Source organism: Urocitellus parryii, chromosome 14 (assembly GCF_045843805.1).
Source record: "Urocitellus parryii isolate mUroPar1 chromosome 14, mUroPar1.hap1, whole genome shotgun sequence".
Classification (NCBI taxonomy): Eukaryota; Metazoa; Chordata; class Mammalia; order Rodentia; family Sciuridae; genus Urocitellus; species Urocitellus parryii.
This window is the reverse complement of record NC_135544.1, coordinates 49,901,025-49,918,463: the sequence shown is the minus strand read 5'-3', so window position 1 is coordinate 49,918,463 and position 17,439 is coordinate 49,901,025. Positions and strand designations below refer to the sequence as shown.

The 17,439-nt window shown below is 50.5% G+C and overlaps 1 protein-coding gene across 1 annotated transcript in view; it reads left to right on the top strand.

The window, feature by feature from the left end:
• Dock5 (dedicator of cytokinesis 5) overlaps nucleotides 1-17,439 on the top strand; it is a 184,689-nt gene that overhangs the window by 149,324 nt on the left and 17,926 nt on the right. The window contains exons 35-44 of the mRNA XM_026411607.2: nucleotides 1,868-2,027; nucleotides 2,744-2,784; nucleotides 3,558-3,648; nucleotides 5,985-6,104; nucleotides 8,833-8,922; nucleotides 10,388-10,492; nucleotides 12,763-12,904; nucleotides 14,341-14,422; nucleotides 14,938-15,022; nucleotides 15,391-15,477. Coding sequence (XP_026267392.2) covers nucleotides 1,868-2,027; nucleotides 2,744-2,784; nucleotides 3,558-3,648; nucleotides 5,985-6,104; nucleotides 8,833-8,922; nucleotides 10,388-10,492; nucleotides 12,763-12,904; nucleotides 14,341-14,422; nucleotides 14,938-15,022; nucleotides 15,391-15,477 — 1,003 coding nt within the window. The remainder of the gene's footprint in view (nucleotides 1-1,867; nucleotides 2,028-2,743; nucleotides 2,785-3,557; nucleotides 3,649-5,984; nucleotides 6,105-8,832; nucleotides 8,923-10,387; nucleotides 10,493-12,762; nucleotides 12,905-14,340; nucleotides 14,423-14,937; nucleotides 15,023-15,390; nucleotides 15,478-17,439) is intronic.

The window sequence follows — 17,439 nt, the reverse complement described above, 5'->3', positions numbered from 1 at the left end:
AAAGAATATTAAAAAGGCCGGGTGCAGAAACACATAGCTGAAATCCCAGCAGCCAGGGAGGCTGAGGCAGGAGGATCACAAGTTCAAGGCCAGCCTCAGCAACTTAGCTAGGCCCTAAGCCACTTAGGGAGACCCTGACTCTAAATAAAAAACAAGCCGGGCACTGTGGCACATGCCTGTAATCCCAGTGGCTGGGGATGTGGCTCAGAGGTTGAGTGCTCCTTGGGTTTAATTCTCAGTACCAGAAAATTAAAAAAAAAAAAAAAAAAAAAAAAGAAGAAGAAGAAGAAAAAGAGTGTATATGTGGTTAAAACCCCACCAAAGTGGGCATTAGAGAGAATGAGCCTCAAATCCTATTTTCACTACCTACTAGGAGTTCAACTTTGGGCCCAGTGATCAAAACAACCAACACCTCCTTTTTCTATGTCCAAAAACAGTATTTTTTTTAAGTATTGTTAGGATTAAATGAGACATAATTGAGACACTGCCCAGCATAGCATCTATTGTAGGTCAGACAGTGCCCAGCATAGCATCTATTATAGGTCAGGCTTTAAAGCGCTGGCTGCTTGCTCTGTTGTTATTACTTACAGATCCTCCCACCGTTCAGGGCTGGGCCACTGACTGGATTGGTCCTGTCCTCTGCACTTCCTAACACTGACCGGCAGTGCTGCCTCCTAGGTTCTCCTGTAGGCCCTTTGGGTTCTCCCTGGGTGATGGGAGTTTTGTGGATGAGGCTGAGCTTGGGGATGGGCTCTCCCAACTCTTTTCTTCTTTTTTTTAAAGATTCCCTAAGCAACCAACACACTGAATACTCAGAAGTACCATGGAATTGATAGACAGCCTAGATTTAAGGAACAAGAAGTCTTTCTTGGTTTATTCTTCATGGTGATAAGCCCTCTTGGTGATCTCTTTCCTGTTTCCATTAGCTCTCTCTGACCTTCAAGCCTCCTGACTTATGACTTAGGCAATTTTGATCTCATGAATTAAGTTGAGAAGTTATACATGCATAGAAACATACAGTAGTTCCACATGATAAACTAAAAAACTCATTAAGGAAAAAAAAATAACTCCTAACGCTGTCTTTTCATGTAAAGATTATATTTTGTTTTCTTTGTCCTCTCTGGGTAAGTAGCTCAGGGAAATATTACTTCCAATTCTGCAGTGCCCAGAATAATCCTAAAGTCTGAACTAATTCTTGGAACCCATTTTCTCTCCTTTTCTCCCTTTTTCCTAATTTTCTTTTCAATTTCTAATCTAAGAAGTGCCAGAACTTTGTTCTACCTGGGCCCAAAGGGAAAGGTTTAGACCCCAAGTTTTGCCCAGTCGGATTTACAGCTCTGCATTCCTGTCTGAAAGTAACGCTCCTGTTGGAAGTGCCGCGTGCTTGTTAGGATGAAGTGCGACACCTCCTCTGAGCTGGAGTCAATCCACGGCTTTCCAGGATGTCATGAGGTGCCAGGTGTTAGGAAGAAGGAAGACACAGGAAAGATGGTCTCAGACACCTTCATGAGTCACTAGACCCCATACAAGAGCCTTGTGGGCAAAGGTTCCGTTTCTGCAACATCAACGGAAAAAACCACAGACACAAACTGACCTTCAACGGAGGATATTGTGGGCTGGGTTCTAGGTGATGGGGGTAGCTGAACTAAGTCCTGAAGAAAATGTAGAGCCTGAGTAAACAGTCACAGCCCAAGCAAGGCCACCAAGACAGGATGGAGCTCCCCGGGGGGTGGGCGTCCCCTTCACCAGCATCCTGGGTCATCTGGCCTATTGCCACCTAGTGCTAGGACCGTGGTGAGGGTTCACAAATGACACTAGAGTGACAAGAGTGGAATGAGGGCATTTGTCTCTGACTCTACCCCTCTAGGCTCCTAGAACATTGCCGGAAACACAAATACCTCTCCAGCTCTGGCGAGGTCTTTGCCCTCCTGGTCAGCAGCCTCCTAGAGAACCTGCTGGACTACAGAACCATCGTCATGCACGACGAGAGCAAGGAGAACCGCATGAGCTGCACCGTCAACGTCCTGGTAGGCACCCGCCCCGGAGCAGGAGGCACCCTGGGCCGCCTGTAGGGTGCTGGTATCCTGCGAAGTCTGGTGGGTGTAGCCGGCTCGGGTTCGGACTCAGAGATACTGGCAGCCACAGACCTTGGGGGATGCGTTTGGAAAGAGGGGTGGGAAATGCAGCACGAGCACCCAGTTCTTCCCACAGACCCTCCTTGGCCTGGTTCCCTGAGTCCCTCACCTGTGCTGGCTTTACTGTTGGAATTATCTGACCCAGACTGAAACCGGGTGCCAGGAAGAGGGTTAGGGTTAGTAAGTGAAAACCTCAGGCGGCCGAGCTCTTGGCCTGGCCTTCGTCCCTGTCATCTGTACCTGGCAGCACAGTCCTCCGAGGTCAAGTTCACCTTGTGTTCCTGTGCTTACTCTAAACTAAGACCTGAGAAAGCAGATGATCAGGGTAGCCTCAGGGTGCGCTGCCATCTGGTCCCTGAGGCGCCTTCTCACGTTTCTCAGGAGCAGGATCCTCAAAAAGTGCCTTGGCTTTTGCTTTATAATGGGTCGCTTCGTGGTCTCGAGGGGGAGTTTGTGAAAGGGCACCGTGAGCTTTCTGGAAAGCGGGGACACTGTTGGAAAGCGGGGATCGTGCCCAGGCTTCGGGGCAGACTCCCCCCTTTCCCCGGCTCTTGACACTGCTGTGTGTCACCCTGTTTTTTTTTTTGTTTGTTTGTTTGCTTTGGTAGAATTTTTACAAAGAAAAGAAGAGAGAGGACATATACATAAGGTAAGCCTTCGCGATTGTGTCGGGGCCTTGTGATCGCGATTGTGTCGGGGCCTTGTGATCGTTCCTTCAATAAGCAAACGCTGGGCCAGCTGTCTTGCTACCTTTGCCCCCAGAAAATGAACTCTTTAAATAGAGTCACAAAAGATTACACAGGAAGGCGTGTACTAGTAGGGGCGTGTCAGGGTTCAGGCAGAGACTTCCAGCCATCGTAATCAGGCTCACAGGGGCTGGCGGGGATTCTAAGCCTGGGGTCCCTGAGCACCTGGACATAAAATCACCTTGTGCATAAACTGTATGCATTTCGGGGGGGTACCAGAGATTAAACCCGGGGGCGCCCAACTACTGAGTCACATCCTCAGCCCTTTTTTTAATATTTTACTTAGAGACAGGGTCTCACTGAGTTGCTGAGTGCCTTGCCAAGGTGCTGAGGCTGGCTTGGACTTGCAATCCTCCTGCCTCAGCCTCTTGAGCTGTGGGACTGTATGCATGTTCTTGAGGAGGGAGTTCAAAGCTTTCGCTGGCGTCCTGAAGTGGGGGACTAAGACCTTAAGAAAAATTTAAGCCCCATTGCCTTAAAGGAAGAGTGGAAGGTGGAAGAGATGGAGCAAGGCAGGGAGCAGCACAGTGAGCAGCAGGCTCTGCCTGAGAGAGGGGAAGTGTCTGTATAATGGGGGAGGGGGAGCAGGCACACAGGCCCGGGCTGCTTAGGAACAAGCCACTGCAGGACCACCACCCAGGGGACTGGCATGCCTCCCACCTCTCTTTCTTACCAGATACCTGTACAAGCTCCGAGATTTGCACCGAGACTGCGAGAACTACACAGAAGCTGCCTACACCCTTCTCTTGCACGCCGAGCTTCTGCAGGTACGTGGGTCAGCAGAGCTGGTCTACACGGGGTGTGAAGGTGGCATGCCTTCCGTCCCTTGGGACCAAATTCTATGTGCTTCACGGTTTTAGCAGGAGAGAACGCTATCCATGGGATATCCTTGATCTAAGATATTTTCACACCTTCTGGGTGGGCATAGCCACTTTTCAGACCCACGGTGGGAAAGTGTCAGTTATCCGTTATGTGAAAATCCTTAGGAAGCAGAGCCTCACTTGGAGGCCTCTGGTCATGGGCATTCTAATCAAAGAAATAAAACCCAAGTTCACTTACTGGTAAAGAGGTTTGTAAAACGGGAGAGGAGTGGGTTGCGCGTGAATAAAGTGCCATAGAAGAACTTCCCTATTTGTACTCTGTCCCTAATCACAGTTGTATTGTGGCGCGTTAGAGCTGCGTCTGTACGTCAGGAATCCCAGAGAGCTGGGTCCCCCCGACCTTCCTCTAACTCGGGATTCATGTCAGAACTGCTCTCTTGGTCTTCGTCTCTGAGCGACTGATGACAAGTCGGACTCAGTGTGTCCACGACAGAAGTCTCTCCTTCCCTCTCGGCCCCTTGGCAGCCCTTCCTGCCGTGCCTCTCCTCCCCATCTCTGCATGGCGAGGCCGTCTGTTGAGTTGCTCGGAGGCATCCTTCATTCCCCCCTTTCAGTCACTGCCCTCTACTTCTCCAGGAGCAGACCTCGTGGCCCCTCTGTGCAGAGCGTGCCTTTCACCTGTGAGCGGTTCTCCGTCCCCCGTGCTGCTGCCCTGGTCCAGGCCACCAGCGCCTCTCACTTGAGCGCCATAGTGGCCTTCCGTTAGATCTCTTGGCCTCCATTCTTATCCCCAGCCATTAATTTCCTTCTACTATTCAATTTTGTTTTATACTAAGGTAACACACCTACGTGGTTCTAAGCTACTAAGCGTAGGAATTCCCTGCCGCAGCCCTTCCCAAGGAGCTTCCCTGTTCACAGTCGGGGTCTGGGTACTCCAGGCGGTGGGGGATGTGGACTGGGTTTTACCAGGTGATCCAAAAGAAACAGCAGTGTCTGCCAGGCGCCCGACACACACCCCTATTCCCAGCAACTCAGATGCTAAGGCAGGAGGATCAGAGGTTTGAGGCCATCCTCAGAAAGTTAGCAAGACCCCGTCTCAAACTTAAAAAATAAAAAGGACTAGGGATGTGATTTCAGTGGTCAAGGGCCCCTGGGTTCCATCCCCAGAATCATAACTAAACAAACGAAAAGTGCAAAAGAGAAAGAAAAGATCCCCCAGGTCTGTAACTCCCGGTCTTTTCACTTGGCCTGCTCAGAATGACCACCTCTGGGTCCTGGTGTGGGTAGGAGGTTGGGATGCCGCTTTTCTTGCCCTACAGGTAGTTACTCAGTGGAGATGGCATTTAGGAAGCACAGTCCACATCCTCCTGGGCATGCGATCCCAGTGTCACCACAGGCTGAGTGCCTGCGTCTTCGGTTCCTGTCCTAGCACCACAGATTTAGTGACTCATTCTTTAGAATGTGGTTTATCCTCTGGGAGCTACTCTTTATTGCTTTCTAGTTTTTCTTCCTCTTCCTTCCTGTTTATTTTTACATTTGAATGCTGGAATCCCAAAATTTAAAAATGACTTCAGTGAGAATTTGCATGTTTATGAAACAAGAGTTTTGTCACCCAGAAGCGTGGTGCGACTTCCCCTTTGATGCAATCTGCTGGGGTGGGCTTCGAGGGCGGGTCCCAGTTCCCCACACAGGCGCCTTGACTCCGGGTGGCTGTGTCTATTGGCGTTTATTTTTGATTGGGTCTTTTCTTCCATTATCTCCTTGAGTGTTTTTACCTTTGTATCCAAAATTATTTATTTTCAAATTATTGATTTTCTTTTTAATCCAACTACTTTTTCTCCTGCCGTGGGTGGAGGGCTCTCAGCAGGCAGGCTTGTGTCGTGAGGAATACAGCCATAATGTTTGCACATGGTGATGCTCTTCCCTCCTCCTGCCCATCTTACACTCACTTGTTTCCTACATCTGATTGTGTTAATTATGCCGTCAGCGCAGTCGTCGCGTTGGTGAGCCATTCTGCTCGGTTCCTTACTTTCCTGGGAATGCCGCGAGTGTTTGTCCATTTGGTGTGACACTTGTTTGGGAGCTGGCATATGGGCACGTGTATGTGTAATTTTTTGTGTTCAGTAAATAATTTAAAATACAATATGGACGGGTCCATGTCTGTGCGCGCGTGTGCATTTTCCTATTTTTTTGGTGGGGGGGGGCCTGGAAACCCTTGCACTGATCTCTTGATAGGTGAATCTGTCACATTTACCCCTCGTGTGGCCTTTGTTCCTTTTCAGTGGTCCGACAAGCCCTGCGTGCCCCATTTGCTTCAGAGGGACAGTTACTTTGTTTATACCCAGCAAGAGCTGAAAGAGAAGCTGTACCAGGAAATCATATCCTATTTCGACAAAGGCAAAGTAAGTCTTGGGTTATTTGTTTCTGTACCTGTGCAAAGAGAAATGGCTGTCTTGGATGAATTTGCAATGGTGATCGCTTCCACTCGGCACAGAGAACACAGGATGGAGGAGCCAGTTCCCCTTTCGACCCTTGCTCTTTTGATACCAGCCAGGAGTTTGTGGGTCCCCAGGCCATCTACAGTGCTGATTAACTGGCTAGAAATGTCGGGGTTCCCGTGGCCCCCTCGATCATTTACTGGAATAACAACAGAGCTCTGGAAAGTGCTGTTAACAATTACAGTTTTATTATAAAAGATACAAAGCGGAACCAACCAAGTGAAGAGTAAGGTGTGGAAAGGTCCCAAACTAGTGCCCCTGTGTCCACCCATATTCCCTCTACCCCCCACCCTGCCCCAGGAACTCAGGGCACGTCACCTTCCCAGCAAATCCACGTGTCCTTCAGGCACAGGGGTGCGCGCCTGTGGTCCTAGCTCTTCGGGAGGCTGAGCAAGAGGATCACTTGGCCCTAGAAGTTTGAGGTCAGTCTAGGCAACGTAGTGAGACCCTGTCTGAAAAACGAATGATGTAGCTGGGCACGGTGGGGCACGCCTGTCATCTCAGGGCTCGGGAGGCGGAAGCAGGAAGATGGTGAGTTCAGAGCCAGCCTCAGCTACTTAGTGAGGCCTTAAGCAACTCAGCAAGACCCTGTCTCAAAATAAAAAGGGCTGGAGAAGTGGCTCAGTAGTTTAGCATCCCTGGGTTCATCCCTGGTACCAAAAAAAAAAAGATGTGTTCACCAGGTAGGAGGCTCACCTGTGCTCAGTGTGCAGAACTTTCTATCACGTACACGGCTGACTCCGTTTTTGCCTGCATGCTTGGACTCCATCTCCAGCCCCCATCAGCTCCCTGGAGTTAGCACCAGAAACATGTGGCTCAGACCTCCACCCCTCTGATCGCATGGTTGGTCTCTGGCAGGCTGTTCCCATTCTGACACTACGCAGGGGAGTACGTAGCATTGGGTGGCGAGAAGAGAGACCTTGGTAGGACTCCCTGACTCCGCGGCTGCTGACTGGCTTCCTGCACTGCATCCAGCTGACCTGGGCTGCTTTCCACATGGCGCATTGCGCAGTCTTTTCGGTGATCCAGGCCCTGAAACTTGAGAGGGGTTAATTTGGCAAATGGAGACTTTACAAGATTTAGGGTCACAGTGTTTTGCCCTGGCTGCACGTGCATTCCTCCAGCAGCCAGAACTGATGGCGCAAAGCACCTCCTTAGCAAGAATGAAGCAGGAAGTGACCAGACGCTCCCTGCAGGAGACAGTCTCTGCAGCCAGGGGGATGGGAAGGCCCAACCTGGGGTGCTCGCTCCGGCACTGAACATGTGCACCAGCATGAATCTCTCTTTCACCTCTTTCAGTAGGTGGTTTGGGGTAGAAATAGGAAATTAATGCCGTACATGGAACGACTGTGCCAGACTCCACAACACAGCACTGTTAACCTCTTCTCAAACAATCTCCTGCACACACAGACACGACCCCCAACAGATACACACGCCCCAGATGAGAGTCCCACACCCGCCTCCTTTCTCCTCCAGCAGCACTTCCGGGCCATCAGGTCCATCCAGTCCAAGCTGTGGAAATGGCTTCTCTCTCCCTTCAATTGTCTTCGGTTCTTTGCTCTTTAAACTCAGCACGGGCCCCGTATGGGGACACATCTTCTGTCAAAGAGAAGTGCAGAAGATGCCTCTTGGCAGAGCTTTCAAGATATGCAAGTGGAGCATCTTTAATCAAAAATACAAAACACGGGCGCAGTGGGACATGCCAGTAATCCCAGCGGCTCAGGAGGCTGGGGAAGGAGGATGGCGAGTTCAAAACCTGCCTCAGCAACAGCAAGGCGCTAAGCAACTCAGTGAGACCCTGTCTCTAAATAAAATACAAAATAGGGCTGGGGAGGTGGCTCAGTGCTCCAGTGCCCCTGAGTTCAATCCCTAGTACCAAAAAACCAAAGATAAATATAAAATGCTCTGAAATCTCCAACTGCTGAGCACCAACAGATTTTAGAGCATTTGGATTAGGGATGCAGAATCAGTGTAGTCTGTTCAAATATCCAAAATCTGAAGCCATTCTGGTCTCACCTATTTGAAAAAGGGATGCACACCCTTTAGTAACTGTTTCAGTCAGCCTTTTTTGCTGCTGTGACTGAAGCATCTGACCAGAACAATTTTAGAGAAGAAAAGTTGATTTGAGGGCTCGTGGTTTCAGAGGTCTTAGTCCCTGGAAGGCCGGCTCTGTTCCTCAGGGCTTGAGGGAGGCTGAACTCATGGCGGAAGAGGGTGGCGGAGGGAAGCAGCTCACATCATGGTGATCCGGAAGCAGAGAGACTCCACTTTCCAGATACAAATATGTACCCCAAAGCCCCAATTCCCACCTCCTCCAGCCACACCCTATCACTTCAGTGACCACTCAGTTAATCCCTATCAGCGGATTAAATCACTGATTGTGTTAAGACTCTCACAACCCGATCATTTCTCCTCTAACCTTCTTGCGCTGCCTCACCTGTGCGCTTTGGGGGGACAGCTCACATCCAAACCGTAACAAGTAACCTATGATGTCAGGAAAGAAGGTTGAATCCAAACACGTTGTCAACGCCCCTGGCTGCACACTCCACACTAGTGACTCTCCAGGGACCTGAGCGGCTGGCTCAGTGGCTGCACTGTCCTCTGTATCTCACTTGCTTTCCTTTTTCCAAAGATGTGGGAGAAGGCCATCAAACTGAGCAAAGAGTTGGCTGAGACCTACGAGAGCAAAGTGTTTGACTATGAGGGCCTCGGCAGCCTCCTGGTGAGTCTGGGCTGTTGGGGCTGCTGAGATCAGCATTGGAGACAATATTTTTGCAAGTTGAAAAAAGTAGGGATCAGAGGAAAGGTGTGATCAAAGGCTTTGATGTCGGTTCTCCAGATTATCCTCCCTGGAGGGTCCAGGACTAGGGAATAGGGCTGACCCCAAGGGGAGGTCAAGGGAAGGGTGACCTGGTGCAGCCTTGCCCCTGCCCCCCAGGGTCCCTTCCCACTGCTCTTTGTTTCTCAGGGACCCTCCCTGTTCCTGGCTCCCCTCTGCTCTGACATCCAGCTGCTTTCACACATCCTGTTCATCAGAAAGAGCTTATTTTGTAATCCACACCCGGAGGCCCTGCTAAATGAGGGAACCACCCACCCTTGGGCTGGGTTTATTTCTCCGTGGGTGCCCTCCCTGTGCACATCTCAGCTGCGAGAGAGTCTGCCAGGTCCCGATTCTGTCCTGCCTGCTTCCTTCTCCCAGATGTCACTGGAGCGCTCAACCTGGGCAGTTCCCTGAACCAGTGTGGCACACCTGGCTGTAGGCACAGTTCGGCTATTTAAAAACTATAAAGCAAAACAAAAATGGCCAGCTAAGGCACAGGGGCACATGCCTATAACCTCAGCAGCTTGGGAGGCAGAGGCAGGAGGACCGTGAGTTCAAAGCCAGCCTCAGCAATTTAGCAAAGCCCTCAGCAAGTCAGCAAGACCCTGTCTCTAAATATAAAGGGCTGGGGATGTGGCTCAGTGGCTAAACACTCCTGAGTTCAATCCCTTACCAAAAAGAAAAACAGCCTTCAGGATGACCACTGGTGGGCAAGCACAGTGCTGTGCAGGGTAACTTTTAGGAGAGTCACAAAAATGTCAGGTCACCATTGTCACGGATGGTTCTTTATTTGAGGAGTTGGTTTGTTAAGAACACTTTGTAAAAAATAAAACTACACCAGCTTCTTCCATCACAGACCTGAGATTCACTTAATAGTTTCCTGAGCCAAATTGACCTGAGATGAGGTAACACGTTGCCCTCCTACAAAAACCTGACTCTGGCAGACCCTCACACAGGTCCATTACAGAGGCCCCCACTGTGGGGTGGGGTTTAGGGTCACCCCCCAGGTCCCCCGCCTGTGGACAAGGGAAGAATCGATCGTAAGCCACTGAGAAGGGTGGCCCAGGTATTGAGAAGCAGGGCATCCTCTTCTGGCTTTCTTGGGTCTGAACCTGAGTGTCCCCTTCCCTCTCCTGCGTGTCTGGTTAAGTGCACCCCAGAATGTCACCTTGGGCGCGGCCCCAAGGCCACACACACCCCCCTGACCCCAGAGAAGAATCCCCCTTCTGCCCACGGAGACCTTCTTGTCTCTTGCATCATGTGGGAAAACACAGCCAATAGGCTGGTTTCTTGTGTTTTGGGTTTTTAAGTTCTGCTCGCTGTGCCCCTGTCACCATCCACGGGAACGTCTGGTTTTATTTTCCAGAAAAAAAGAGCCTCCTTCTATGAGAACATCATGAAGGCCATGAGACCGCAGCCGGAGTACTTCGCCGTGGGCTACTACGGCCAGGGCTTCCCTTCCTTCCTGCGGGTGAGGCGCCTGGGGGTGGTCTCGGGAGAGTGGTTTCTTTTCCAGATGGCAGTGGCTCTCAGCAGCTGCTGACCCTCGCCCCGCTGTGGGAGGTCGGGCCGGGCCGGGCGGAACCGCTTCCTGAGCGGCCTCTTCCCCCCACACCCCCACACCCTGTGTTCTGGCGGCTTGGCAGGATGCCTTTCCTCCCGTGGAATGGGAAAGGGGAAAACCAGACGGGAGAGTGCGGCTTCGTGTGCCTGACTGTTGATCGGATTTCTAACCAGAGCTGCTTTAAAAAAAGCCAGTTTCCCAAAAACAACTCCAGGAAAGCTTCCCGGGAATGAAAATGGTTCTGTTGTAACGGTGACAAGGACCGTATTTTTGTTCCTTCTCAAACATATCTATGGTGAGATAGTGGCTTCAAAAAACAAAAACTCGCATGTCCTGCCAGAGGAGAGCTTCGCTTAGACTTGAGTTTGTTGAGACATATATCATGTCATCCTGTGATTAAAAAAAGAAAAAAGTGACCTAAAGAAGTGATGTACATCCTAACAGAGCTTAGTCCCTGGGCTTGCAGTCTGTGCCAGGTGCGTGTGGGTCTAGTAATACCCTGCTGTTCCCGTCGTCAGCTGTCCTGGGTCTTACAGCTGATGGGGAAGGTGTTTAACGATCACACAGTGAAGGTAAAATTTAAACTGTAAATGAAAAGAAGCATCCTGTTCAGTAGGAGCCTGTCACCAGGGGTATTACCTACAGGAAATGGAAACCAGTCTCTTCACAAAGATCGTAAGGGGGCGGGTTGCAGACCCCAGTGCCTGCCAACTGGTGGAGAGATAAACCTGGCCTGTCTGCTTGGTGGAATACTACTCAGTGGTGAAAAGGAACAGGATGCTGAGACAGAACCACATGGATCAATCTCAGATGCATGGTGCAAAGGGAAAGGAGTTAGGCATCAAAGGCTCCAGGCTCTGACTTTTATTTATATGATGTTCCTGCTAAGATATCACTTTCTGTTGGGGAAACAGATCCATGGTTGTCTCGTGGCTGGAGGAGCTTTGGCTTAAAGGGCCTGGGGAAATAAATATCTGGTGCTGATGGAACTGTTCTCTATCCTGATTGTGGTCATGGTGGCCTTTATCAAGATTCATAGTTCTATATGAAAACAGGGTCTATTTATCCTGTGTCAGTCATGCATTGATTTTTTTTTTGGAGAGTCAGAAGGGACTTGCCAGGGAATTTCTGCCTCAGCTGCAATCTGAAAGGTGAGCAGGGAATCAAGGAGGCACCGGTGAGAGGACCGGCAGAGGGAACAGCAGGCCAGAACCCGGGACAGCCCAGGAATAACCACCCGAGCAGTGGGCACAGGGAGCAGGTGAGGCAGGAGGGGTCCTCAGGGTCTTGGGGGCACAGAGGCTGTGTTGTCCGCATCCCAGGAGCAGAGAGGGTGACTGCAGATTTTTCACATCAGAAAGGAGTTAGTATGGCCTTGGTACGGAGAATGAGTGGGACATGTGTGCCAACAAGCCACTAAAACGCCATCGCAGATGTCGGGCAAGAGAGGACAGGTTGGAATAGGGAGGTGGTGATGGAGGCTTTGAAGACAAGTGCAGAGAATGCGGTGATGCACCTGAAGTTCCAGGATGATTGACGGGTTGTGCGGGGGATGAGGGGCGCGTAGCAAGGGTGATTCCTAGGTTTCCGGCCTGTGTAACTGGAGGAGGAGGAGAACCAGTCACTGGGACAGCAGGGCTGGGAAAGGACAGAGCCATGTGTCAGAGAATGAACCAGTCATTGAATCAATATTTGTCAAATTCCTGCTGTGTGCCTCACTCTAACGCAGGGATGGGGGCAGAGCCCCGAACAAACCAGAATCCTGGACGTACTCTAGCCTGGAGGGACAGAAATTAGGATGAATCAGTAAAACATCGAGTGTGTCATGGCCCAGAACACTGCCTTGTGTGGGGCAGACTCAGTGTCACGGAGAACGGGGTAGGGGAAGAGATGGGCAGGTGTTGGGGGTGAAGTGGCCACTTTAGAGAAAACAGGAAAGACTTCAGTAAGAAAATGACATTTGAGCAAAAGCCTGAGAAAAGTGTAAGAACCAGCCGCGTAGCTCTGGTTGGTGAATGAATGCACTTCCTTTCTTCACTGAGAACGTCAGCAGCGTGCCTGGTGGCCTAGTGGACTTAAACCAGGAGGCAGGCTACTCCTGTCTGCCCGTCTGTGCCATTTGCTGGTTGACTCTCCACTTGTCATGTTTAATGATTTCCCTGTCTCTTGACCTGCAGAATAAAATCTTCATCTACCGGGGGAAGGAGTACGAGAGGCGGGAAGACTTCAGCTTGAGGCTCCTGACCCAGTTCCCCAATGCAGAGAAGATGACCAGCACCACACCCCCGGGAGAAGACATCAAGATGTCCCCGAAGCAGTGCATCCTTGCTGTGGGGAAAGTGTCTCAGGGCTCTTAAACCCTGGGACAGACAGGTGCAGCTAAGCCAAAGAAGCCAAGGGTGCAGTCCCTTCTGTGCAGTGGATATGTCCCATGTCCTCAGACCACTCACTGAAGCATTCTGCCTCAGGCTCCCATTTGATGTAAAGTCTGTGCGGCTCTAAGACCCTTAGGGAGGAGTGATAAGCAACCTGGGGTATGCCATAGCCCGATGGGGATCTTGAAGGGGGCATGATTTCCTGTTCTGGGTTCAGTATTCTGTTAGAGACTGAAATGATACACAGTCATTCTTCATGACCCTTAGGGAAACTGATCCCAGGACACGCTCCCAGCACCCCTTCCCACCATGGATACCCCCAAAGTCAGATGCCCAAGTCCCTTGTAAGGGGTAGGATTTACATAGAACCTGTACACCTCCTCCTCTGTGCTTTAAATCTTTTCTGGATGACTTAGAATCCCAAATACTATGTAAAACAGTTGTTGGCACTATTGTTTAGAGAATAGGGACCCCTAAAAAGACATCTGTACACTTCACCAAAGACAGAATTAAAATATATGCATAGATAGATATAGATTTATTTACGATTGAACCCAGGGGTACTCTATCACTGAGCTACATCTCCAGTCCTTTTTTGATTTTTTTTATGTTGAGACAAGGTCTTGCTAAGTTGCCAAGGCTAAATCCCAAACTTGCAATCCTCCTGCCTCAGCCTCATGAGTTGCTTGGATGTATAGGTATGTGCCACCACACCTGGCTTAAAAAAATATTTTTGCTCCAAGTTTGATTGAATCCTTGGATGCACACCCCGTGGGTATGGAGGGCCAGCAGTGTTTGCACTGGGGAGAAACTGATTCTAAGACTCATCTTTAAATCAGAGAAGGCACACCTGTACCCCTGGCGGGTTTGGAGGCCTGACCTCACCTCCTCCCAGTTGTGTGATCTTGGGTCGTAACCTCCCTCATCCTCCGTCTTCCTCTGCTGAAGGAGCATGGTGACATCCAGCTAGTAGGGTGGTTGTGTACGTTGTAGATAAACTCAGAACACCTGGTACATTCCAAGGCAGGGTGTTCAGCCAGCAGGTGGTTTCCAAAAACAAGCACTTCCTGTTGCCCGGATCTGAAGTCTGGCGATTTCCAAGGGATCCTTATCCAGAAGAAATGATGTAAAACCACTTCTAACCACCTCTTTCCTGGCATTTGCTCTCGCAGCTGCTTGCCAGGTATCCCACCACAGGCAGTGTCCTGGGAGAAATGACGTTGGTGATACAGAGGGGCGCCCCCTGTTCAGTGTGGCGCGGGCCTGGGGGTACAGGGAATGGTCCACGCCCACGCTGTGTCCGGCTGTATTGGGGCACGGGGCCTCACTGTGGCTCTCCTGCGAGGCCAGCCTCTCCGCTTTCCTTAACGCGCTCCTCAGACATGCAGTGCTTCACCGTGAAGCCGGTGATGAGCCTGCCGCCCAGCTACAAGGACAAGCCCGTTCCAGAGCAGATCTTAAAGTAAGTGGCTCTTTTTAATTTAAAAACAAAACACCAACAACAAAAACCTTACATTTTATTTGGGGTCCATTAAAGCAAAGCCTTAAACTCATTAAAGTTTGGAAGACCTGTGCCTGATCTCATTTGTCTTCCAAACTCTCGTGATCAGGAGTTTCATTTTAGGCGTCAGATCTCTTAGCTCTTTTGTCCACTCAGAAGCATCACTGAGGACCGACTGGCAGGACCTCTCAGTGATTCAGGGCCCACCCCGGTCTCTTGAGGTCCATAGGCCTGTCACAGAGGCACGTGAATGAGATTCCGCATTACCTTTTGAAAGTGTGAGCTACAAAACAAACTCCTAAATAATGAACGTGAGAATTGCAGGAAATCCACGCAGCCTCGGCCTTTGGCGTGGCCCCAATCTGCAGGGAGATAGTTGAGTGGGAGCCTCTCGGGGGTCGCCAGGTCTGTGGAAGTCGGACAGGAGCAGGCTGTGAGGTCACTCTGTCCAGCGAGGTCACTCTGTCCTTTCCCAGCTACTACAGGGCCAACGAAGTGCAGCAGTTCAGATATTCCCGGCCGTTCCGGAAAGGAGAAAAGGATCCAGACAACGAATTTGCTGTGAGTCCACCCCTTTGCCCTTCCAAAGTGGGGAAAAACGGGCATCCGGACTGGGGGCCTTCACCTCATCCACACACGCAGCCGAAATGGTGACGCCCCCTGGGGACGGAGGCTTCGCCTGCCGATCACCTAGACCACAGGCTGTGGACCTGATGGGAAATTGTGACTGAGGGTCACACCTTGCTGGACCTCTGGTCTCCAGCTTTAGAAGGGATGGCCCCAGTGGACAATCGCCCTCAGCCTCAAACACCAAAATCCTTAAATTTGAGAGAAAATCTGGCCCCTTGGCTAGGAGGCACGTTCCTGGCCCGGGGGCTTCCGCCTGGCCCGGGAGCTGACGGGGTCTCCTCTTTTCCTCCTTGCACTAGACCATGTGGATCGAGCGGACCACGTACACCACCGCCTATAGCTTCCCCGGGATTCTCAAGTGGTTTGAAGTCAAACAGATTTCCACAGTGAGTCATCTGGAACTGGCACCCAGAAATAAAAACTTTCTGTCTGCAAACATAATCCTAGCCTTTGTGGCCTTCCCCTGCCTCCTCCCCGGCCTGGCCAGCCTCCTCTGGCCAACTTTGTTTTTCGAAAGAGAAATAAAAGCCACGTTTATGTGATGGGCCTGCTTTGTAGAGCCCTCAAGGTCACTCACCGTGAATGACTCTTTTATGGACAGAGGCGTGTCCTCTCCCCTGTGATCCCGCCGTGCCCAGCACATTTTTAGAATGCCTCTAGGAGGTCTGGCCTGGGAACACAACCTCTCCCAGAGCCTCTCCTTCTGCTCTCAGCTCCTGCCCTTCCTCACCCCCCACCGCTGCCCGTTGTACCTTCTCACTGTGTATCACTTTGTTTCTAGACTCCCTACTATTGCCCTGTTTCTGGTCCCCAGTCCACCTCTGTGGTTGCCACTGAACAAAGCCACTTGCTGGCCTCACTACCTGGGCTGTCCCTTTCCCCCTGCTTCAGCCTGGGAGTGTCATCAGTTCCAGCGAGGCCACCGGACCATTTGTTCTCATGCTCACGCCGCTGTGGCCCCTCGTGCCCACAGTGGAGAGCCAGACTCCTCCTCTAGGTGCACAAGGCCTCGACTCTGCTCTTCCGCCTCCGTCCACCTCTGTCCACCTTCTGCCTGCTCCTAAGAAATCTAAGCGGAGAACTCCACGCTCTTTCAGTTTTCCGTGACACCAGGTTATTTTATCTGCCTGACCTAACTCCCACTGAGGCTCACTGTAGGCCCCTGTTCTGTCAAACGCTCAACCAGGTTCCTGGGCCCCGTCACACCCTGGTCATATTCTTTTTCTCCCCCCCCTCCCTCTCCCCCTTTCTTTTTTCCTGTTGTTGGTTTTGCAGTATTGGGGTTGGGCCCAGGGGCGCTCTACCACTGAGCTACACCCTCAGTGTTTTTTTGTTTTTTTTTTTAATTTTGAGACAGAATCTTGCTAAATTGTCCAGGCTGGCTTCAAAAGTCCTTCCTCAGGGTTACAGGCCTGAGCCTGGGCATATTTCTAATTTGTCAAATCTGCCTGTCCCAAGTCCCCATTAAAACCATAAGCTCCTGCCAGCCATGAATTATGGTTGGTGTTCAGAATCTGTAGGTTCCACACCTACAGATTAGACCAGTCGTGGATTTAACCGACCACTGATGGCAGGCTGTGGAGTCCAAGATGGCTTATCTGTACTGAACACAGACTTTCCTTGTTGTTATTCCTACATTACAGTCTAACAACTATTTTTTTTATTTTTTTTATTTTTTCTTTTCTTTTTTTTTTTTTTTTTTTTTTTGGTGCTGAGGATCGAACCTAACAACTATTTTGTAGCTTTTACATCATATCAGGCCTTACAAGATGATTTCAAGCATATGGGAGGATGTTCATAGGTTATTTGCATATTCTGTACCATTTCACATTGGAGACTTGAGCTTCTGCAGGTTTTGATGCCCTCAGTGTCCTGGAACCACCCCCCACAGTGTATTAATTTGTTTTATTTCTAGACTCCCTACTATTGCCCTGTTCCTAGTCCCCAGTTCACCTCTGTAGTTGCCACTGAGCAAAGCCACTTGCTGGCCTCACTACTGTCCCTGGTAGTGAGAGACAACTATGTACCTTAATCACTTTTGTAGCCATGGTGCATAGCATAGCACTTGGCACCAAGGAGAGATTGAGGAAACATTTCTTGGGCTTGGGTGTAGCTCAGTGGCAGAGTTCCTGCCTAGCATGCACAAGGCCCTGGGTTCAATCCCAGCCCCACAAAAGAATAAAAAACAAGTATTAGTTGCCTAAGTCTGAGCTGAAGTTCAGTGTGCTCTCTAACACTAGTGATAGATCCTTATTCTTCAAGTGTGGATGGTTTCTGGACAGAGACATTTGGACTGATGTCTGGAGTAGGAGGTCATCTCACTGACAGTGGTAAAATGAAGGGGAGGA